General features: G+C 47.5%; 1 protein-coding gene across 2 annotated transcripts in view; it reads right to left on the bottom strand.

Annotated features, from left to right (window-relative positions):
• The window catches only part of LOC142579576 (uncharacterized), a 145,936-nt gene that overhangs the window by 35,347 nt on the left and 86,169 nt on the right, over nucleotides 1–24,420 (bottom strand). The window contains exon 1 of one of the 2 annotated variants that reach the window (XM_075689939.1): nucleotides 171–419. The exons of the other annotated variant lie outside the window; for it this stretch is intronic. Coding sequence (XP_075546054.1) covers nucleotides 171–246 — 76 coding nt within the window. The 5' untranslated portion in view covers nucleotides 247–419. Of the gene's footprint in view, nucleotides 1–170; nucleotides 420–24,420 lie in introns of those variants that run through there. 2 annotated transcript variants of the gene reach the window in all.

The following is a 24,420-nucleotide window of genomic DNA, read 5'->3' as shown; positions in this document are numbered from 1 at the left end:
TTTCTCAAGTTACACTCCTGAAGAAAGAGGTTGACTTTTTTCTCGCGGGCGAAATGAATTACTTCTCTCTGCTTATCTCTGCTACGAAATCCTTGTGCGTTAGGTGTCATTATGTGCAAATACATAGTGAGTTAGTTGCGTACAGAAATAGACTAAGACAAATGGCTTACCACAAGCTAGTTGCGAACTGAGTCGGCGTCCTACATCAGTGCAACAGCCAGAACACGGCAAAGTCAGCAATGACATAGGAGTATCACAACAGCGAATGCGAAACGCGCACTGCTCATGTTCTTCCCACAAGTTAGCCGGAAGCAAGCTGATTACTAAAATACCTAGGTTGCAGACGCTCGCACAGGGACGGGAACACGATGTCTGCGCCAGACACCGTTCCGCCAACGCTGCCTGAGCTTCGTATCGGGGAGTAGAGGAAAAGCAGCCCTTACGGGCAGCGGAAGCAGTGTAAGACGCCATTGTTAGTTCGTCTCCGAATCGGAGACAACGTCCATGGTAGTGGTGTCTCGTGGCATTTTCTTGCATTTCTTGGAGGGTGGCGCCATTGGTTCTGATGACGTAGAGCTCTCTGAAGAGAGCATTCTCTTGGCTTCTTCAGACGCTGTTTGCAAGCGCATGCGTCTCTCATTCACCGCTGTACTAGTACCACTCGCAAGCGCGGTCGTTGTCTTGGCAACCGGCGTGATCCTCGACGGACCAGCCGAGACTTCGGGGAGGCCGCGATGGCGTCCATCTGCGTCCTCGCTAGCGTTCGGTGTTGTAGCACATGCAAGGAGGCGTTCCCGCTGTGATAGCGTAGACTGGGCGTCTAATGTAGGCTCCTCATCGTCTTCCGTGGCAGACGACGCCATTGTGGCCGGCTGCGTCTCGTTCATAGAGAAAGAAAAAGAATTATGTGTCTCGTTGCTATCTTCGTCAGTAGAGGGAAAAGACGCAGCGTCGCTGGCATAGGGGGACGCTGGCGTCGGCGCCTCTGGGGCCCTTTCTTTTTCTGGTTGATCTGTGGCTTTCGTCTGTGCTGTCTCTTCAGATGTATTCTCCCCCAGTCGTCGCTGGGCGGGCGTCACTGGTGTCACTGCAGCAGCATACTAACGTGGCAACACACAGTCAATAGTGGCGTGCTCGCCATTACAACGTCTGCATGGCACGTTGCATGTTGCAGTCGCATGGCCGAAAATGGCACATAGGGCGCATCGAGCTGAGGTGCAGGTGGCCCCAAAATGATCTTCTGCTCCGCACTTGGAGCACACTCTCTTCATTCCTTTGTATTCTAGCATTACCCAAAAGCCAGTCACCATGATGAAATTCGGTGGAGGTTTTACCACCTCGAGCTTGACCAGTCGGCTGCCATTGCTGATGTCCGTCCTGTCCTTGAAAACAACGTCGCAAATGCCTCGGCACTTCCCACACGGTGCAAGTGCAGAAATCAGGGCGTCGTCACTGACACAGGGTGGAAGACGATAGACCGTCACATAAACCACTGGAGTGCCCATGCGTTCTAGCGGTACGACCTTGTTGGCGAACAGCAGGGAGCCTTTTGCCGCCATCTTGGCTGCCTGAGCCGCGGAGCGGACAGCTGCCAAGAAGTTGTTGCCGCCGTGATGTTGCAGATACTGCAACCCTCCGGCACCTACGACTTCTTCTATGGAGTCGATGATAGCGTCAACCGGCGTCGAAACCGGTACATTGAAGAGAAAGCACTAGGCTTTCGTTGGGCGTTGAGCAGGCGCTGGTCTGCCCATAGCTGATTCGCCTAAGCAACCACGACGGTCTCTGGCCCCCAACCCTTCGTAAAGGACTGCATTACATACGCTAGTTACTGCCCAAACAAGTTGCAAAAAATATTGCCTCGGAGTGCTCCCTAATGTTTGTTCACGATATCACTCAAGCTGTAACTTCCAGCCCGCTGAAGTTTTAGTTGTCATGTCCAATAGATGCGTTCAAAAGGCAGATAAAGGGCACCGTACGCTTCATTGTCATCATTTGGCGCTGAGACACGGTTGTCGGTACTCTTCTGAATGCCAGCGGTCCGTGAGTTCCGTGATGCGGGTTCTGCGTCACCTCGAGAGATGGCGCCATGCTGTGTGGCGCCTCCTTCAGGCGCTTCTGTTCTTCTTGCTGGGCAGTGCGCACTGTCTCCCTGACGCCTTTTGCTGCCTGTCGTGCAGCCTTCAGCCGGCTTTCTTCTTCAAGCTGGGCAGCGTCCATATGGACCAGTGTAGAGTATGGCGTGGTGTGGAGTGGTGTAGTGTGGCGTGGTGTGCGGTTGCGAACATGCACTACACCCATTTTGAGATTGTGGCTAGTATAATCTCCAACCAATCTGCTTTGCCGGTTGCCATTTCATTCTTACATCTACTCCAGATTACGGGAGAGCCAACAATTTTGTAACTTATTCTTTGGCATTTCCAATCTTGATTTGCCCCTGGAGCCAGCCATTGTGGCTCGCTGGCTATGACGTCCTGCATCTGAGAATTCGAGGGTCTGAATCCCGGCTCGCAAGCAGAGGAAGAAGAAGAATAAACAAACAAAGTACAATAAATGTAAGAAAAACGATTGTCTACGTAGATGCAGACAGATGCACGCTAAAACGCATCAGGTGTTCGAAATCGGTTCATAGCTCTCCAGTATAGGGCGTATTGCACCGTACAGGTGTTCGTTTGGGACGCTGAACCCAATCAATAAGTCCCATCAAGTAGTGTTGTCAGCTCATTACGGTCTTATTGCACATATCATTAAATCTTACTCGTTGCCTCTGGCTCCAGTGGGCATCATCAGTGGTATCGAGAGTTGCCAGAATTAGATGAGAAAATTAAATAGCAAATGATTTGTGTGTGTTTTTTCTTTCACACTCGTAAAAGGCGGTTTCCGCTTGTTTTTTGTCACATGCATATGGTCTACTGAGCCGTGACGAAACCAACGCATAGAAACTACGCGACGCATAGGTGGACAGTTTTCATTTTTCCGGAAGAGGGGGGGGGGGGGCTGGTGCCTGACCTGCTTTGCGAACCCCATATATATATATATATATATATATATATATATATATATATATATATATATATATATATATATATGTATATATATATATATATATATATATCCTGTCGGCGAATATGAGAATTTACAAGACCTCATGGTAGGAGACAGTTCAGTTTCACAGGCTGAGTCCTCTCGTACCAATAAGAATCTGGCGTCTGTCAGTCGTGTAATCTTCCTTCGGGTAATTGTCATCATACACTTGGCTGTCACTAATACTGCTTCGCCTTTCCGGCGAAACTGCAGCCTCCCTCCCTCCCTCCCTCTCTCTCTTTCTTTTTTCTTTTTCTGTTAGTCCGAGTATAAGCGCTGTTGTGCATGACTGCTGTTGAGTCTGATTTGGTGTGCATCCGCCTCGGCCTCATTTCGGTTACTGAGTGAATTATACAGGGTGCTCCAACTATCATGCACCAAGACTTAAAAAAAGAGCAGTAGCGTTACTCCAGCCGCCAGCACTTTTTTTGTTACTGAGATTTGTTTCGGTAATTGCAAATAATTACCTAACTATAGGAGAACTGTCGAAATTATCAAAGTGTCAATGGGACATTTATAGGCACTCCAAAATGACATCTAACTGCGGTGTTTTCAGCGGCGTACTAATTGCACACAATTTTTCCTACTGGCAAAGAAACCTCACGAAATACGAAAATACCACGTGACTGCGCTCCCACCCACATTAAAGATCAGCGCCCTCAAATAAGCTGATTGAAAGCATCTGCATGCCTGTCGCAAACCCGAAGAGACAGCGCATCACTTGATATTGGTACGGAAGGAGCACCCACAGCAGGTTTCGCGTTTCGCCGCTATTCGTTCCTCTCATTTCTCCGGCACACTTATTGTCCGTCTCTCAAGGCCGACTGATCCCATTGATAACAAAAGCCCTTTCATAACGCGGCCGAAGCGCCGCTCTGACCACGCACGGAACGCGAAAAGCAAAGCAATAGGCGTGGAATGTTTCAAAATCCCGGCTCTGCTCGCACCGCATCGAAAGGGTGCGCGCGCAACTATGTTGCGCGCCAGAAACTTGCCTCGGACCAAAGCCAAATTAAAGGGACGGTTTTACTTTTCATGAAAGCGTAAGCGTGCTGCGAAACAGGTTCTTGGCAAAAAATAAAGGCGAAACAAACAGACCGAGAAGCGACCCACGTTTAGAGAAAAGGCAAAACCGATGTGTTCAAGAAATAAAATATACCGCTTATGAATGAGCCGAAGTGGCAATCAAGATGCCTGTACTAAAAAATTGAAAAAAGAAATAAAACAACATCAGCGTTCAGTGTGCCGTTATTATCTATGAATTAGTAAGCCCCGTTGAACACCAGCTGCTGCCTAGAGGACGTGTTCGAATAGGTCTCCTTCTGCAGCCACGCAGTACTGAGTCCGCTTTGACACATCCTCAGCGGCTTTCTTTATGAGCGACGCTGGAATTTTACGGCAGGCATCCGTTATCCTTGCCTTGAGCTAACCTGACGTCCGTCTTGATCATGTAAGCACGATCTTTCACATAACCCCAAAGAAAGAAGCCGAGTGGAGAGAGGTCACGTGACCTGGCCCGTCAATTTGCAGGTCCGTGCCTTCCACTCCGTTGCGCATGAAAAGTCTCATCCAGCCAGTCTTGTGCTCGGCTGCTGCTGTATGCGGGTGCCCAAGTTGCTGATACCACAAAAAGCGGTGGACGTGACAGCGGGACTTGGCTGAGAAACTCATCAAACACGCCTTCAAGGATTTCGTCCACGTAACGCTGTCCAGTCAGTGCGTGATGCAAGGTGGGACGAATTATAGCCTCTGCGTAAATTCCGCAGCACAGATTTAACGACGACTGGTACGGGTGCCGATTGCGCTTTACCCAGTTTGGATGGGGGCCAAGCTCAGTTCAGTTCGGTTTATTTCCTTAAAGGCCCCCATTTCAGGGGGTGTTACATAAGGGGTAGGATTATATTTTAAATAAGAAAAACACACAACGAAGATTATTTAACGTTGAACATGATTAGTTACGCGTTCCTGGAAAGCAGATGATGTAGCGATGGAGACGGTGTTATAGGGTAGGCCGTTCCAGTCTGTAGCTGCTCTAAAAGATAATGAAGCAGATAACGTAGTTCATAGTATGCATTATGCAAATTTACCTGGGCGTTTCTGCGAAAATTCGCTTCATCTGTGCACATGATGTTGCTCAAAAGGTCTGGTGACGCATCGGCTTTTGTGAGGACCCAGTTCGAGAAACCAAGGCGATTCTACAGGTCCCTATCTTCGAAGCATTGGTGCTGGTTAAGGTGGTACGGGTGAAAGGCCGTCTTTTATAATTCTCCAAACTGATGACTTAGAAATTGGTGCCTGCGCGGCCCTGTCCCGCACGCTAGCATGAGGGTTTGAGGCCATAAATGCTAGAAGATCCGTGCGTAGGCTAGGACTCAAAGATGGAGTCCTCCGCCGCTGTTTCTTGAAGCTGCCGGTTTGTCTCAGGTTTTCATAATTTCTGATGATAGTCGTTGCGTTTTGTCTACCAGCACACTTCTATGACTGATATATATTTGCGACCTTCTTCTTGTTGCAATTTGCAGATCCCAAGGCAAGGATCATGTTTAGCTTTTGCTCATTAGAGAACGACATGGCGATTGGGACGAAACAAAACGCACCATTAAACATTTGCACTTACGTTGTCAATTCGCTTTTGTGGCGATAGGTGTTGTGGCAGAAAAAGATCCCTGCACTTTATCCAAGCTAAGATAACAGCTACCGCAGCTTGTTTTCAACTAACACCAAGCGCGACATGTTAGTTCAGCCGGGGCGCGGCAGGTAGGACACTAGCTCGCTGACGATGTTTTTCTTTATTTCCTTTATTTCGTCCCGGCTAACTCAGAGGGAGCATGTTCGAGGGCGGTGCTTTATTATGCGGGTGGGAGCGTAGTCACTTTTTATTCTCCATATTTCTAAGTGTTTATTTATCAATCGTAAAAAATAGTAAGCAAATAAATTATAGGGTTTTACGTGCCAAAACCACTTTCTGATTATGAGGCATGCCGTAGTGGAGGACTCCGGAAATTTCGACCACCTGGGGCTCTTTAACGTGCCCTTAAATCAAAGTACACGGGTTTTTTTCGCATTTCGCCCTCATAGAAATGCGGCCGCTGTGGCCGGGATTTGATCCCGCGACCTCATGCTCAGCACCCAAACACCATAGCCACTAAGCAACCCCGGCGGGTGATTAGCACGCAATTAGGACGTCGCTGAATATACCGCAGCAAGATGTACTTTGGCTGTGCCTACAAATGCTTCATTGAGACTTTGATAATTAGGATAGTGTGTCTCGTGTTAGATAATTAATTACAATAACCAAATCAAACTTTTGTAACGAAAAATTACTGGCACCTACTCCACTGTACTGGAAACAATATGCACTCGATTTTTTTTCGAGTGACGCATTGCTCTTTTTTAAATCTTGGTGAATGATAGTTTATTGGGACACCTAGTACATATTTATGACCTCTCCATGCAAGTGATGATGCTTCCATCCCTAATATAGCATTGTTTACTGGAAAGAGAAGCAACACTGAGACAGATATCATTCACGTGCATTGCACACGCCGTTGATAAAAGACTCTGCCGAAGGCATCACTGAAGTCTATAGTTTATTTTTTTTTTTCAGGGTCAAAAAAGCGCGCTAAGCAATTTGAAGCGAAGTGAGCATACAGCAACATATTGATTCTCTAGGTATAGGCTATCCATACCTTTAGAAATACTCGTTAATTTACCTCCATCTTTTTCGAAAATTTCGCCTAGCTGTGTATATATTTAAATATATTGCTTATGTGTGTAGCGTTTACAGTGTGAATTTAAAACAATGCTGAAGGGATAAAATATGGATGAGGCAGCCCCCGCTGGTGCGTCTGATCCGCTTGTCCTCATATTCTCAGGATTTGCAGAAATAAAGCGAAAGTATGAGCTAAAAGCCATGTACATCCTCGCCAACAATGATGTAGTAAGGTATTAGCCACAATTCAATTTTAAGTGAGAAGGTCGAGGCAAGTAAAAGGAAACCTCAAGTGATGTGGGTGAAAAAGCTCTAGTAATTATACTTCATGTGTGGGGGGGAGGGGGGAAGCCTCGGCATCGCCGGGGGGGGGCACTGCCCCCTCCCTCTGGAAAACTATGGGGGATGCTCGCAGTCGGCGCCTATGATGCCACAACATCCTGTATGTGTGTATGTTGTGCAATGGGCAATCTTTTGTATGTTTTTACTCCACTTTTGTCTGAGTGTACAATACAAACAACGAGGTATGTACATTTTCGTCTGTTCGCAAAGTTACGTTTGTGTTCTGCACGCTCCAACGTTTGCTTCTTTAGCTGTTCCCTACATAGTCGTCATGACTAAAGTAATCTTTGCAATGGCCGCACAGCACGTTGCATTTGACCCTTAGAAACATCGAGAGCTCCGTATCTTTCAGTGCCCAACTTCAGGATCACTTACCATACTGACTACTCAGGAAAGCGATAAGCTGCTAGCTTATCTTTTCACCGCACCCAATTTTTCACAGCTCGCACAATTGAATCTCCGATGCAATTCCCGTAAGTGCGGCGCATGGATTCTGTAGCTTTGTAGCTGCGCAGAATGCATTTATTTCTTCCTTTTTTTCGTACGTGAAAAAGTATTATATGGAAATTCCGAACACCCGAAGTCCTTCTGGGCCTCTTCTTTTCATCTAATTTCCTCATGTAAGTGTAAATAAATGTTACCTTAACATTTATCAAAATAGCATTTTCCAACACACGGTGGCCTTTGTACTGCTCTGCCCGAAAGAGGTTGTTGAGGCCCCCGCTCTGGTTTTCCTCTATTTCTCTTAATATTTTGATCCGCCAATATATTGCTTTGTGCATATACTACAGCGGCATCGATTGCATTCTGCTTAGGTACGAGCTCTTCAAGCGACCGCACCGGGAAACCTTGTTTTGTTCGCAGAAGATTGATCGGCACCGGCAAACGATCGTATGGTGTTGAGTGCGTTTCGGTATACTTTCCACAAGATTTGTTTCCACTTATGCCCTACAAAAGAATACCAAAAAATAAAGGATCCCGTTGTCGATGCATCTTGAATAGCGAAGGAGCACGGCTTATTTTTTGCGGCCGGAAGCAGGATGGACGGTATGGATGGACAGGAGGGTACCGTAGCGTAAAGGCTAGCACAAGCTCGCTTGGTATAGTCAGTTTTACATTCCACTGAATAAGGACGGGCATAATGGTGCCGAGCAAGAAAAATAAAGTGGAAACTCAAGGAAAACATGCGTGACCGCATTTCAACGAGGCGAGAAACAGTTCTTTCGCAAGGGATAGCGCAGCTTCCTCGTCAGTGTGAGGCAGGGACATAACTGGGCATACAGACGAGTAACTTGTAGGTACTAATACGGATAAACCACGTTATGGCCAAATCATGGGCGGAATTTGAGTCAAGGGTTATCAAAGTATACTGTGGTAAAGCTCTCACAAACTTAATTAAGGGGTTTAGCACCACAAGTGAGAGCGGAATTAAGGGAAAGGCAGGAACGTTAAAGGCGTCCTGAACCACCCCTAGAGCTTGGTGAAGTAACATAGTACGCGGGTAGCATGCGCTGCCGTGAACATCTCAGCCAAGTTTTGCTGTCGTAAGCGGTGTGTGGAGCTCGCAAGCGGATCGCGATGTCACCTTTCTCTCAAACGCTCTCTTTTCAACAGGAGGCCCTGTCTTCACTCTCTTCTGGACGCTTTATTTCGTCATCGGACGCTTGATTTCGTCATTGTCTTAGACGGCTGCTACTGGCCGATGGCCGACATCAGGCTGCGGTCGGCTGCATGGCGCAGACACCGCGGACGCCGCGGGGTGCCGCCACTGGTTTTCCGGCTAAGCGCAGTGCGGCTCGTTGAGCAAAACCGCGCTTGGCTTGTGCTTAGCGCGTTGTAGGCACCAAAGGCGAAAGTCGTGGCGTCTACGTTAGCATTCAAAATGAAATTAGAACTGCGAGCAACGGTGATATTTAGAAGGCGGAGCGTTGTGGGGGGGCACGCCCAACTGCGACGTAGCTTTCGCAGTGCAAGGCATTGAAGATGAAACGGGAGCACAGCGCAGTCCGTGTTTGATTGTTAATAACTCCGCTTTTGCTGAACGCATTGACGTGCTTTTCTGTGGCAAAGTATTTATGAAATAACATATTTTCACTTCAAATGCCTTTCTCCACTTCGATAAATAGTGGTTCAGGGCACCGTTAACGAAATGAGAATATCCCCTTTTCTATCCGCACTGGGGGAGCTAGAAAAGGGGAAAATATAGGGTAAAGGAAGAGAGAAATCACACAGCAGGGGATGTGCAGCACAGCCTAAAAAAGGAAAATCATGCTATAGTGTTGTATAGTCGTTCCACCAGGCCAGCTGTTCTCGATATCTTGTGTTGAGACGGTTTTGTGATGCCTATGACCTAATCAGAGGAGCTTGTAAGGGACGAGTGTAAACCAGAAGATAAGTCAACTCTTTATATAGAATTGCACAATAAAAGGCTAAAACTAGCGGGTGGAGGTGGTGGTGGTGGTGGTGGTGGTGGTGGTGATGTTAAAGCAGGCGGGGTTAGCCTGGCATACATAGCCGGCAATTGTTCCGTCTGATCCTCCTTCGAGTTGAGATCTGGGGTGTGTAACCAGGTGTCGATGAGCCCCGTGTCTCGCAGGAAGGCTATCAGCAGTCGTTGCCCTCTCTTCCTGAATGCCGCGGGCCCTCCGGGGAAAACAACGGCTTCAAAGGTCCTGTGCGTAAGACCGCTCTTTTGTAGGTTGTCGACCATCGCTTTTCTTTCTGTGTCAAACTGCGGGCATAGCCAAATTAAATGTTCGATGTCGCCAATGTCACCACAGAAAACACAGAGTGGGGAAGTGCGAAGCCCAGTCTTGAATAACCAAGCTGGGGTGTACGTGGAGTCGGTCCTGATGCGGTATAAGAGCGTCGCTTGTTCGCGTGTAAATCATGAGTCACTCAGGATTCGTCTGGATTCTTGTGCATCTCTCTAAAGTGAAGGCGGATTGCCCCCTTAGGGTTTTGAAAAGCTTTTGGAGCTTTCACTTTTGGGACACATGTCAGCGCTAGGCGTGCAAGGGCGTCAGCTTCCTCGTTTCCATCAATTCCAACGTGTGATGGAATCCACTGAAACCTTATGTTAAATCCTTTGCTCGTTAGGTCGTCAATCAGTGCCAGAGACTGCCTTGTAAATTTCTCTAGAGGTAGGCCCCGATGTAATCTCTGTAATGCTGACTGCAGCTGCAGTCAGCATTACAGCATTGCCGCGACTGCAGCTGCAGCTGCAGTCGCAGCAACTGCAACTTATGTAACCGCAATGTCTACCGGGAAACGCTGGCGGCGAACGAAGATGAGATTTCTGGTAGAAACGTGACCGCAATGCGGTAAAGCCCCTGGAAAAAATTATGCAGATCCCACGCACTGTGGGAATGGATGTAAGCGAAGCTTCCTGTGCTGAATGCTTTGACTGCTGATAATTAGGGGTGTTGTTGACGGCGAATGTTTAATTTCTTCAACGCTTTGTCCAACACAGGAGTGGTGAGCAAATGTTAAACGTTACCTTGCGCGCACCACTGCTGTTTGCCTGCGTAGTGCACAAAACACAAAGGGAGGGGTGTTTGCATCAGGCGTTGTAGTGCGCCATATTTCATAACCTCTGAGAGAGTTGAGCAATGCCATTGCCTCACATGGCACATCGCATCGTGGCAGGAGCATTAAACTTGAATTGTATTATGGCGCTGTACGTGCAAAAACCCCAATCCGATTATGAGGCCGGCCGTAGTGGCGGACTCCGGATCAATTTTGACACCACGGTGTTCTCTTAACGTGTCCCTAAATCAAAGTGCGTGACCGTTTTTATTTCGCCCCTGTAAAAAATGTGGCAGCCGCGGGCAGGATCAAATCCGCGACCTCGAGCAATGACATAGCCTCGAAGCTACCACGGGGGAACAGAAGTGTTGATTTTACGTGCGACCACTTCCGTTGTGTCGCCTAGACCCCGCGGTGCGCTTTAAATAATGCGGCTCTGCTTCTGCATGCCCTGCGTAAGTTGTCCGCTAGACATAACTGCATTGTTTTATTTTTCAGAAATAGCGGAAACGCACCGTACCGTACCTTGAACTTAAGCTTATCCGGCGTTTCCTAGCCTTCTCACGTCACCTTTTGCATTTAGTTCTCGTCCAGGCACTATCACCATACGGCAAGGTTCTTTCATTCAACGCTGGTGTTATGAGCAGAAGACGTGGCATGCTCACGGGCACCCTTTTCGTTCGGATAGAAATGAGCGCCACAATTCCTGTCCCCTATTACCCGCGAGTTTCTGGCCATAGTGTGACGTTTGACTACCGTGGCTTACAACGTGTGTGTCGTCGGTGCGGCTCCAGCGACCACTACCGTGCACAGTGCACGGCAGCGTTCTGTGGCCGTCATGGTATTCATAGCCACTATATCGACAAATGTTACTGTCCCTGTTGGCGTTGCGGGGATGGTCACCCTACGGTCGTGTGCCCTGTGCGGCGTTCATACTCAGACGCTACTGCTGGAGCCTTTGCGCCCTTACCGCCGGCGTCAGCTGCGGTCGCGACTGCGCGTGACGCCGTAACCAAATAGATTACCTTGACACCGCGTCAACCAGCGTCGGCAAAGGACAACACAGCATGCAGCTCGAGCAGTCACAACACGCCATGTTCGCCGGCCTCCTCTACCGAAAAAGAAGACCATGCTATCGATGACGTGGCCGATCGCAACACGCCATGTTCGCTCGCCTCCCAAGCAGCGAAGGACACGCACGCTGTGGCCGATAACGCCTCCACTTCGGTTGCCACCATCAGACCTGATCGCAGCCAGGTTTTAAACACGGTTAAAACACCTGGTCCTGCGATTTATACTCACGATACACCCACGAAACCTGCGGTGCCTTCATCCGCCTCAGTTGCGTCGGTTACAACGCCACATCCGATTTGTGGTTTTTCTGCAAAAGCCACGGCGCCGTTGCATCTGAATGAGCCCCCGGCTGCCGAAGTTGTCGGGGGCGATAACATCGGTTCCGCACCCAACCGCTACCGACATCATCATCATCATCATCATTTGAATATAGCTTCAGCCTCGGAGTTGATAGTAGCGTTGGACTCTCACCAAGTTTCGATGGACTCGACTAGAAATGGTAGTCCCATGAGACGTAAAGCGTCCCCGCGCGTCAGCCTCTGGCTCGGACGGCGCCCCTCATCACCGCGCCGAGTTACAGTGGCCAAACAAACCTCGGCCTTCTTTGAGAAGTTCGAAGAAGTGACGTGTGTACTGCATCTCCCCTAGACTTGCTCCCGGGGCGCCTACTTGAACAACACGACCAGGTTAGTTCGGTAACATTTTTAATTAAATATGGATGACATCCTGAATATTATTTCACTAAACGCACAGGAATTCCGTAGCCCTATAAAGCAAGCCAAACCTATCAGCGTGGCTCTCGATAAAAATTGTGACATTCTGTGTTTGCAAGGAACAAATTTTTTCGCCATTGGACATGTTCTTGCCTTCAAAAACGCACTTTCAACCTAGATTGCTTTTTCTCTTTCGCGACATCACGCCCTAGTGGAGTTAGTATTATTATATTCAATATAGTTTTACTGCGAGATCCTCATATTTCTTTTATGACGGGACAGGGCGCATATTGGCATTTGATTGTCTGCCACCTTCATTTAGGTTACGTAATTTGTGCATCTATGGACCCGCTTAGGCGGTGCAATTTCTTTTTCCATGACCTGGACGTGTATTTTCTGGATGGTCGTCGCGTGGTGCTTGTTGGGGATTTTAACTGTGTTTTAGACATGCGAACAGGTGTGCAAGGCCTGGGCTGGGGTCGCCCTGATTGGAACGCGTGCGAGTTGCGTCGCCTCGTGCAGCACTTTTCGTTGCTGATTACATATCGACTTTCTCATGGTTCTTCATATGTCTAACGTTGCTTAACGGCGTGGCGCGTCGTCAAGCAGGTTAGACCATGCCTATGTGCTAAGCAAAATAGTTCAGTATGTCTCCCAATCCAATGTGATAGCTTTAACTTCATGTCCTGTTTATATTTCCAGTTATGCTTGCAGTTTGTTTCCTTGGCGCCTCGGCATCCACGTTCTACAAGACGCGCACACGCGCTCTTGTTTGTCAAGAGGCTTGCGCGCCTCTCTTTCTAGACCTGACCCATAGTCATCGGGCGTTCAAGGTGCAGTAGCGTCTGCATTGTTCTGTTGGAGGTCGTGCACTCCGACGACGCACGTCAGAAGAACAGACGGATACTGCCACGAATTTCCGTATTGCCCTTCAGGTCATTCAACTGACTCCGCTGATGCGGTCATGACAGCGTGAGTTATGGAGGCGTTTCACACGCGTCATTGCAGCGCTGTCTTCGTCAGCTGCTGCTTGGCGATGCGGCCGTAATCTATGTGCACACTCTGAAGTTCTGCGCTTCGCAAGAAACTCGCTTTTTAGACAGCTGAATGCATTCGGTTCAGCGGCGTCAAGAGCATTTCCTGTTATGTCGCCTTCCACACGTGATTATTCGCTCTTGGTATCGCATTTTGAAAACATGGCGCGTACGGCTATGCGAATAGATCATGGTAACGTCGAAATGCTCAGTGGGCTGCCTCGGCTTCCGCCTGAGGTCGCTGAACGTCCTTGTGCACGACCGTCAGCTGACGAGATGAAGGCAGCGCTATCTTCCATGAAGCGTTGCTCGGCCCCAGGGCCAGACGGGTTAGCCATTGAGCTTTGTGCAACATTCTGGGAAGATATTCGTGCCACTTTCGTGTCTGTTATCAGCCGCTGCTTTGAGAACTTTGAATTCCCATCTAGTTTCATGACGGTCGTATTGTGCTGATAGCTAAGCACGGTTCATCATCAGTTAGTCCAGAGGAATGTAGGCCAACCACGCTTCTCAACGTTGACTACAAAACCTTTACAGCTGTTATCAGTCGACACTTGGGAAGCCTGATGACTTCATTAATAGGACACCAACAGGCATTTTGAGTCACTGGCAGAGAGATGCATTGTCTCTAGTCTGTTAAGCGTGATATAATGACATACACGCTGACCAAGCACGTGGTCTCGTAGTTTCACTAAATCAAGAAAAGGGATTCGATTGCCTTGAACATAGAACATAGCTACATATTGCGGCTTTTTTTCGGTTTGGCTATTTCGGTTCGGCTTTTAGTCATATCTTTTTGTACTTAAAGGACTGCCCATTCAAATATCCGAAGTACATTGTTTCTTGATGGTCGTGAAAGCGCACCATTTCCCGTTACTCGTGGTGTTCGTCAAGAATGTCCTCTATCTCCAGTACTCTTTGTGCTCAGCCTTAAGTCATTTCAGCGCTCACTATGAGAGACCATACGTGTGCGGTCTCCCACTGCCTGGTAGCGGTGTTGTGAAGGCGACAGCCTTCACCTATTGACATCACGTTGTATCTCAGGAATGAACATAGCTTATTCCATAGTCTTCAAATTGTCACTGAGCACGGAAATATTTCAGGTGTTGCGTTATTTTTCAAAATGCCATTAGTTGCTCATTGGTTCACCACAGACACGTCAAAGTCCCCTCTTCCGTCTTCAAAAGAGCGATTCTCTTCGTATTTAGGCCTTGATTACACCGATGATGGCACATCCGACTCTGTGTCGCTCTCAATTCTTGAATATGTAAGGCGCAATATTTAGGATTTTCAAGGGTATGATTTACCCCTATTAGAAAGAAGGTACTTAGCACAGTCTGTTTATTGCGGCCGAGTGTGGTACGTTTGTCACGTTGTACAGCCACCATTACGGGTTACTAAGTCTTTGCAGTTCCCTCTTGGTTCCTTCTTCTTGTCGGGCTGCACAGAACTGTTCTGTCGAGTGGCGCTTGGGCAACTACGCTCTCACAGTGGATTCGCGTTCCCATCCGTGTCTGCTCGCTGCCGGCTGCTTGCTCTGCGATTTCTGCTCCGCCTGTTACAGCGTGATCAGTGTCCTGCGCGTGAACTCGCCTGCTATTTCCTTGGCACAAAAATTCGTTATATCTTACCGGGCGTGCACTTAAATCACAGACCACAAGTGTTAAACGCACCCACATTTTACTTTACGGACGTGGCATTTTATCGCCCCGTACAACAGGTATGTTTTGATGCAGACGTTCTCGAAAACCGTGTTGTAGATACTATGTCAGTCTTACTGCGTCCTCTAGTTTCGCCAGCGCACCGCGCCCGTTCCAATAATGTGTCGCGGGATGCGATAACGGCGTCATTTCTGCCTGGCACCTGCGCGACTTCTAATTGCTGCGGGGGCCTTTTGTCTATGGCGTAATCGGTACGAAGCAGTTGCCGCGGGACATCGTCGCCGCGCTTTGTTTCCACTTCTGGGGAGGCTCTATTCCAAGCTACCGTAGTTTCTGTCAGAGGAGTTGTTCTTCCTTGGAGAAGAAGAGTTCCTTCGACAGTGGTGATGCCGTTTCCTTTCGGCGGCTGATGGACGCGTATGGCTTAATTTTCGACCAGCCTGCTTCTTGTAACCAGGCCATCAAAAGCATTCATTCACTGTACATAGAATGCAGGTGCCCGTGATTTCTTTGTTCGCGTGCTCTCGTATGCATGATCATTTTTGTACATGAACATCTCATAGCATGACTACAAAATTATGTAAAATGGCTCTGTCACATCATCATTGTACATAACCATCGTGTTTGTGAGTTCATTACACATTGAGTTTATGTGTAACTGTGCCTTTCCGCAGATCTATGTGGTTATATCTTAGTAAGCGAGGACTCGGACGCTACGTTGAAAACGTGCCGTGTATACAATGCTTCGTTATATATATATATATATATATATATATATATATATATATATATATATATATATATATATATATATATATATATATATATATATATATTTCGTCCTGGTGAAATTGTGCCGTGATTGTGACTGAGTGCTCGTATCGTCGCTTGTTGAAATAAACTTTTTTTCTAAACACTTGCTTGTATAGCTTCGCTTGTCTTTCAAGTCTGAGCAGATAGCAAGGCGGGCGAGTTGGTATGCATTCGTCGTATTTGTGGTAGCAGCCCAAAGGGACACCGACAAAAGAAAGAAATGCGTCTTTCTTCCTCTTGTCCGTGTTCCTTCGCGCTGTCACCAAAAGGTTGATGCATGAGTTGCTCGGATTTGCATACGCTTGCGAATGTTTTTTTTTTTTTGCTCTGTCATGGTAACATAAAATAACCTATGTAAAAAGATCATTACAAAAAATAGAAGTTCTTCTGACCTTCACCGACGCAACGCAAGGAATCGACTGTCTTTCTGGATGTCCGGTCTTCCAAATCACCTCCTTTGTGTTTTCCTTTGTTTTCCTTTGTGTTTTCTAATGCACACCCGAAAAGACTAAGCTTCTCGTCCTGAGCGCACGGACACGAGGAAGACCACCGAATTATATCGAACCTGATACCAGCGTCTCGCTTCACTACAGTCGATCACTACAGTCGACTCTCTTTGCGTACTCGGACTTCCCATCCACAAGGACGGATCAGGGGCGGCCACTCTCCCGCGTCTGCAACGCACACTGTCACAAGTTACGCACCTCGTCAAGAGGATCACAAACAAAATAAGCGGACTCAAGGAGCAAGATACACTAAGCATAACTCAAGCTCTCCTAACTAGCCGTATCACCTACGTAACTCCCTACTTAGCGCTTAAGCCGGCTGAAATCAAGAAACTTAATGTTGTCATTAGAAAGCCAATCAAAGTAGCCTTGAGCCTCCCATAGATGGCATCAACGGAGAAACTACTCAAGATCGGCTTCCACAATACGTGGGAAGAGCTTGTCGAGGCTCATAAAATCAGCCAACTAGAGCGGTTCAGGCTCACGTCAACTACAGTGAAAGTTACATTGCAGACAGAGACCAGAAAGCAAGCATCCCACCTGCGGTCCGGGACTGTATTAGCATTGCAAATATACTGCGCAATATGCATCCAACTCACCATAAGGAGCATCGGCAAAGCAGAATCCGCGCACTCAGCAGGAACTACGCGAGAGACCCTGATACGAGGTACATCATGCTGGCCGGTACACTAATCGGTACGCCTTTGCCCTTAGCGTCACGGATCACCAAGTCAAAGAACTCGCAGCTGTCCCCTTCCGAGCAAGAGCCGCCGAAACTGCAGAGGAAGCAGCAATAGCTCTGGCAATAACAACTTGCTCTGAAGTAGCAATAATACTAACAGACTCCCAAGCAGCAGATCGCAACTATCAAAAATGACGCATATCAGAAACCGCACTTAAAATAGAAAAATCACATTGCACGCACCCCGCTCCCTGACACCCACGCCAACTGGGTTTCAGGCGATTAAAGCATATAGGAAATGAGGTGGCACACGCCGCTGCCCGCGAGCATACCAGCCGGGCTTTCCTGCCATCCAACACCAGGCCGGCCACCAACGTTGATGGCATCGCCCTAAAGTACTCCGAGCTTCTGCAACACCACCGACTCAGCAGAAGAACGTACCCTTCACCACACAGGAATCTGAGCAAAGAGGAAGAACTCATCCTCCGTCGACTACAGACAAAGACCTACGTACACGGAATAATCACGCACAGACTGTATCCCACGCAGTACTCGTACACATGCGCCCATTGCGACGTCCCATACACCCTGCAACACGTGGTCTAGGATTGCCCACTGCGCGACCCATCCGCAGACCCCACCTCACAAGCTCCGCAAGATGACTTAAAAGAAGGCCGCCCCATAGAAGCACAAGAAGAGCGCCCGAACTCACCCCACATCTATACCACAACTGAAACGTCGGAGGCCAAGCTTTCCTCTGATGACCTAAATGACCAACGGAGTCTCGTTGCCCGGGCCAAGGAGGAAGCCTAAGCCAGATGGTTCTAGAAATAAGGAATCCCCGCACCTATGGTGAACTGGGTCCTGACTCGGATTACCGTTTCAAAAAATAAATGTTTAATTCTCTCTCTCTCTTTCTCTCTCCTTCCATGAATGGAAGACTGACAACAATAAAACATTTACAGAGAGCAGAGCCTTGTATTTCTATAAACTATACAGCAGCAAATTAAGAAGTGGGGTATCCACGGTGAGACTCGACGACACTCCGCAGTACGGAACCTACTTAAGGTGCCACGGCAGGTGGCTGTTCTCGTACAGTACCAGTGCAGATAGCGTAATAAGGTTTACTGTGTTGAATCATAGCAGTGTTATATGGTCACACTGAACGTGCGTCGTGTAAGAGACTGCGAGATTTCAATGGAAACAAGGGATCGCCGTATCAGATGTATCTGACCTATTGCCTAACTCATCGATTACGACAATGACATAGACAGAGAAAATAAAAGATATTCGACCACTTATTATGTTCGTCTGTGACGAATGCCGTCGATGTGCCCAGTGTATAATGTTCGAAATCTGTTCTGCATGAGACAGAAACGCTCTAACTCGCTTTACAATCATGGGTTATGCAGCGTGCCCGTATGAACAGAAGAAAATGTCTGCAGCATGGAATAACCGTGCAAACCCCAAGCACGCGCTCATTACAAGCTAGTGTATTGCTCCATCAAGGTCCGCGACCCGTAGGTGTGCACATAGGCGCCAGATATCTTCCATAAATGAGTTCAAGAGCTGGTAGCGTTAAGAGGTATAGGGCACTCAAGTTCCGACACAATGTCCCGCAGTTCGGAGTGAATGAGGGTAACGCAGGTAAATGCGACTGCGGTGAAACCGACACGCTTTCGCGATGGATAGCACATCCACGAACAGACGAGAGACAGCCCCAAGTGTTGCACTAGATACTATAACTGAAGCAAAACTGCGCGTCCACTTGTATGATTTGTGACACTGTGGAGGCGCAGGAGCGTGCGTTCGGGAAGCTGCGCGCGGATATTTCCCGGAGCACTTTGCTCAAAAAGAAGTTGAAGCGGCGCGGATTTGTTGCCAGTGATTTTAAGTTTTTTTGTACTAACCGACATTTGATGACCTCGTTTTCAGCGAGGGTACCTCATTGCAAAATTTTTTCATGGCATAGAATGGCTAGAGACCGTGTAGTCCTGTTCAAATAGAGTCATCCCTGCGTGCGAAGGCGCTAGCACTGAGGTACCCTTAGGGAGCATTCCTACAAAATGTGAAGTGCGTAAAGTCTACAGTGGTTCCTTGCTGAATCGTCCGGCGTCATGATGCGTAAAAGACGCACATCATCGCCGCGTGGATTCTTCGCACGGACCTAAGCGGCCGTCTTCGTCGCAGAGGTATGAGCACGAATTGCGCCACGTGCGTTGTCCATTTGGCAGTGCCGTGCCCGAAGTAAGTAAGTTGCCTCGAGTCGGCAACCTCCGGAAAACGTCGCGAATACTGTGCGGAGTCGGACCTTGAAGTTGATCCAATTGTGTAGGTGGAAAGTGTGGGAAAATAAAAAGAGAAAGGCAGAGACCGACTACGAGAGCCTTTGGCTTTCTGTTGAGCATACAGAAGCAAGCAAGAAAAATGGAAGGAAAAAATTCAAAGAGGAAACAAGAGAACCACTCTCTTGCTTGTCACTGCTCGTTTTCCAGATCGTAATTCCAACGACACGACAGGGATGCGTAACGTGTCATCTGGATACGGAAACTAGCTTCTGTGAACGCAACCGTCGGGCAACCCTATCCACGCAATGCCAAATATTTTGTTTTCTTGTATTGCTTTTCTTTTTTTGCCCTGGACCTCATTTACTCAATTTATTCGCTCCATTGTGCTGCAGCGTATCCATTCGCGTTTTCGAAATAAAACGTTCACTAAATTTTTCGTCGGAGCTTGTGTATGCCTGTGTCGTTGTGTGAACTCATTTATTCGCTTGTTCCCAATCGCACTCATAACCCTACTGCTTATACCTCAATTCCAAAGTGCCCAAAGCTCTACCTTCACGCTTTTTACGCTACGTATAATTCCAGAAACACACTACATCTTCGCCAAGTAAACTTACGTTGTTCAGCACACACAGGAAATGGAAAGCAGAAGGCAGTTGTCTGTAGAAGAAAGAATAATCTGCACACTTTTATGCTCAATTTAGGCTCACGAGTAAGCTTGAACACTAATACATTTTTTGCCCTAAGAGTAGGTGAACCTTTACATCCTTTAAATGATTGCTATTTTTTTGGTGGAACAAGCTTTTAGGCACGAAAAATGGCAAGAACGTAGTTTGTAAGATTAAGATGGTACCTACATAGCCACAAGAAATTCCGACAACACGTTGACAAACTAAAGGGTAAGTTACCATGCGAGCTTCCCTAAGCGGAGACAGTAATGCATGGATTAAGAAAATCGATGCACGAGGCACGTGTTTGAGTGTGATAGGGATAAACATTGAACGTCAAGCGGCAGTGGTTTTTGAAGCTGCGATAGCAAACTTCAGGGAACTCGCGATATACATAGTGTGGGACTGCGGAGCCACTCAGTAACTGAACAAAAAGCAGAGCAGAGCAAATGACATCTTTACAACTCTTCTTGCCATACAGAAGCGCGGAAGACCGCTTGTCGTGGCATGCAGGCTCAGAATAATTACACTCTTTGTGTACACAAGAGAACATGAGTCAGTTCTGATCGGAGACAGACTTGACCTACTGTAATTTGTTCATATGTTAATAGGATGCAGTGAAATGTCTCGGTACACTGAAGGACATCTCGACGTTCACAATGTGCATGGTCCAGGCCAGAATTGGATGAGACATCTATTTAATCAGATATCGCCAATTTACAAATGCAGCAGCAGGTGAAGATAGGTATATGAACATTTAAACCTGAAGATGAGGCTACGTAGGTGGACATTGAACAAAGTTCAAATCTTTGAACGTCGCTTATTGAAAGCGAATAAAAAATGCGGTCACGTTTTGCGATATGCCCAGAGCACTAATCCAATGAGGTCCTTATCGCCTTTTAAACAAGTATACAACAAATAGCTGTTTGCTTAGCTTCAATATGTGCAGTAGAGTACAAAGAAGACACCAACAAGAAGGGGCCATGAGAATTTCGCTTTTGAACTTCACCCGTCTTTCGAGAACCACCATTAAAGTGATTCCTATTAGCACTGGCCTTTATATTTCGCTGTGAATTCAGCATGTTTTTTTACGACAAAACAAACACAGCATGAAAACACTGTAAGTAAGAGCTTATGAAAATGTACACTATCGTTTTGCAAACATGGTTATTGACACGTTCTCATATTGACGTTTTGAATAAGGCTGTGACAATAATACTGAAGAAAAATTAAGCAGCTGCAATGACATGTATACTACTGCTACTGATACAAAGACATTGCAGAACTTTTGCCATAGCGAAAACCATGCATTCAAGAGAGAACGACGAATCTATGCATTTCGAAAGAGTCACAGGTTTCTGGAGTTCAAAAAAAAGTCGCAGTGTCGCCCGAAGACGAAGCATCGATTGCGATAACAAATGAGTGGACAGCTAAAAGAAGTAAGAATAACTGTTTTATCGTCCGTACAAATTTCTAAATATAGCCATACAAACTAAATCATTAAGCATGGTGTTACGCGCGCACAAGCAAACCTGAACGCATCTCACTCGATGACCGCGGAAACTCGCTGTCAGAACGCTGGAGTGAGAAAGCGCGTTTGCAGCAGCGAGCGAATTGACCTACAAATGAAAGATACAAATGAAAATAGGGCGTCGCATAATAAGTAGACAAAAATGTCTCCGTCAAAAGCATCATATCATCTTTTTCTTCTTTTTTTTAGTCCACTGCATGACGGCGCCATCTAGAATTCATATCCTCTCACTCATGCCCTGCGTTTGTCGACTTATTTCTATGCATACCGATTTCCTGTGGGGAAAGCATCTCTCCTGTTATCGATTGAGTTACTCTTCGTTTAATTGACAGCCATCCTGTGTAGACCACCGGTTAACAGCTCCACGCACTACGCGGCGTGGACCAGCTGCACTCGTTTGCTCCGTAATCCATACCGCCCATACTCTGCATAAATTTCAAACAGTTGTGCACGACTAAATACATCCTCCACACTCCACTCGTACCATCATCACACACACCTGACAGTTCTGAAAAATGAACCACCAGCTCTGCTTTTCAATCTAGAAAATCCCATGTGATATGTGTATTATTATTATTATTATTATTATTATTATTATTATTATTATTATTATTATTATTATTATTATTAGTTTTGAATATATATATATATATATATATATACATTTGACAGAAAAGGGAAAGCGAGGAGCAGGCTGGCAACTGCCCCCGGAAGGGGCACAACGCCTGCTTACCCTTTCGAGATTCACGCACTTTGGTCAAGCGCTCCAAAATTCGGCCAAGTTGAAGTCCCTGCTTCAAAGTTTCGGCGCAACGTTAAGCCGATGACCTCCTTGACAAAAAGCACAGGCTTCGTCGTAAGGGGTGGGCAAGGTCTTCAGACAAGAGAAACTGCAGGTCAGCTGCATTGCAGTTGAATTCTGAATGTTAATGTTAGATTCCTTTGTTGTGCGCCTGCTGCCTGGCACGCGCCTTCCTCTCAGCTTCTTATTTCTATTCTTACGCCACGACGCGAAGCACTCCATGCTGCTTGAAACATGTGTTTCGACAGGGTGGTCATGGCTGTCCTCACTAAGGCTCTAGCTTTTGCTGACATGACATGTTCGGCCCTTCAAAGTGTATCAGGAGAGACTACGAGCTCATACTAAAAGGGCGCGTAGCACAGTGCGGCAAACCGAAGGGCTGGCAACCAAACAACCGGCAGATTCCACGTCCTGTGGGAATCGGTGCTATGCGAACCAGTGTGCGGGGAGCCTACCAAGCTAACGAAACGACCATGAGAGCACCAAGACGTAGGCGGCTGTTTCATGACCTACACGACATACATCTCATGACCAATCACTCATGTTCCTCATACACTCTTGTCACAATATTTAAATTTTGGTACATACCTAGTTAACGAAATGACAATGACAGCGCAAAGACGTAGGCGACTGTTTTACGATCTACATGACAGGCATGTCATGATATTCATGTCATGACCGATCAGTTATATTTATCATACAGTGTTGTATGACGAACATAGATATGACCCCCCCCACGCGCCTATAATCAGGATTCTATGGTGATGGCTACATGGGTTTTGTTGTTGTAGCTTAGGTTTTCTTGTAGTCGGCGTTCCTTCTCTACTTCGAGAAATAGTGAGAAAGGCAGCCTTTTATTGAAACTGTATTCTATATGTGTCAGATATTCAGCAAATTCCGCGTAGTTTCCACTGCCTCAACTCTAAGGCAATTTGTGCAACCACTTAACCCACCTGGCGCTCGTATCTCCCCTCTAAGAACTTTGAGGCCCTCTTGAAGAACAGGGAAATAGCAAGGCGCAGTCGTCGCAAAACCACCAAGAGGAAAGGTGCGACGACCAAGGCCGTCCCCTGAATGCGCAGCCTGCTCAGCGCTGAATAAGAAGGGAGGGAAGCGCAGCCTCTTCCTCCTACATAGCACCAGGTCTCTGCTTTGTGATAGCCAGAAATGAACGGAAAGGAACAAGGGCTGCGTTCGCATAAAAGGGGCCCGCTGATCTGCGCTCACGACAGGTGTCGCACTTTCTGCTATGACAGGACAGGAGTATGATTGGAAAGAGGCATATCACTGAGGCCCAGAAAGGGGGCTACCGGGAATCGTACTCACCACCACCGCGACCTCCCATCAGACTACGAGGCGGCTGCCAGCAGCAGCAGGACTATACCAGCTAGATCAGTGTTTCGTCCGAGAGTATGACTGCGAAGGGACGCGTGGAACTTAGGGAAAAGGGAGGGAGGGAGAGTTAGCTTGAGGAGGTGGGTAAGTGGGGGTGATAGATACGGATGAGGATGGAACGAGTGCGGGCCGCACTCTTCGTCGGAGAGGTCTGGCCTGCTCTTGCATAGCGTCGGCTTTAATTACGGAAGAAGAGAGCGCCTGCGGATTTTACGGCATCCCGCTACGACGGGCGCGCGGTGGTCGGCGTTGGTCGTTTGTTCGCGCTCGCATAGAGAGACAAGGGAGGAGTCTGACTGGCATGACAGCCTGCACGCGCCGGTGCTTTGAGTCCTACGGACGCCCCTGCGAACTCTCACATAGAGACTCCGCGTCTGGAGAGAAAGGCCGCGGGGGAGGAACGGTGACCCCTTGCGCCCGTGCCGGTAGAAAGACAGGAATGCACCATTGCCTGACTGTTCGTTAATTTTCTTTCTTTCCTTGTTTTGTTTAGGATGAAGTGGCATGAGCAAGAAAGGGGCGATGTGATTCTAGCGCACGACTCTAAGGAAATCTTCTTAGTCTTTCCGAAACATTTCCGCACGCGCTCA

This window comes from Dermacentor variabilis, chromosome 4 (genome assembly GCF_050947875.1).
Source record: "Dermacentor variabilis isolate Ectoservices chromosome 4, ASM5094787v1, whole genome shotgun sequence".
NCBI lineage: Eukaryota > Metazoa > Arthropoda > Arachnida > Ixodida > Ixodidae > Dermacentor > Dermacentor variabilis.
This window is presented reverse-complemented; position numbering and strand designations above follow the sequence as displayed.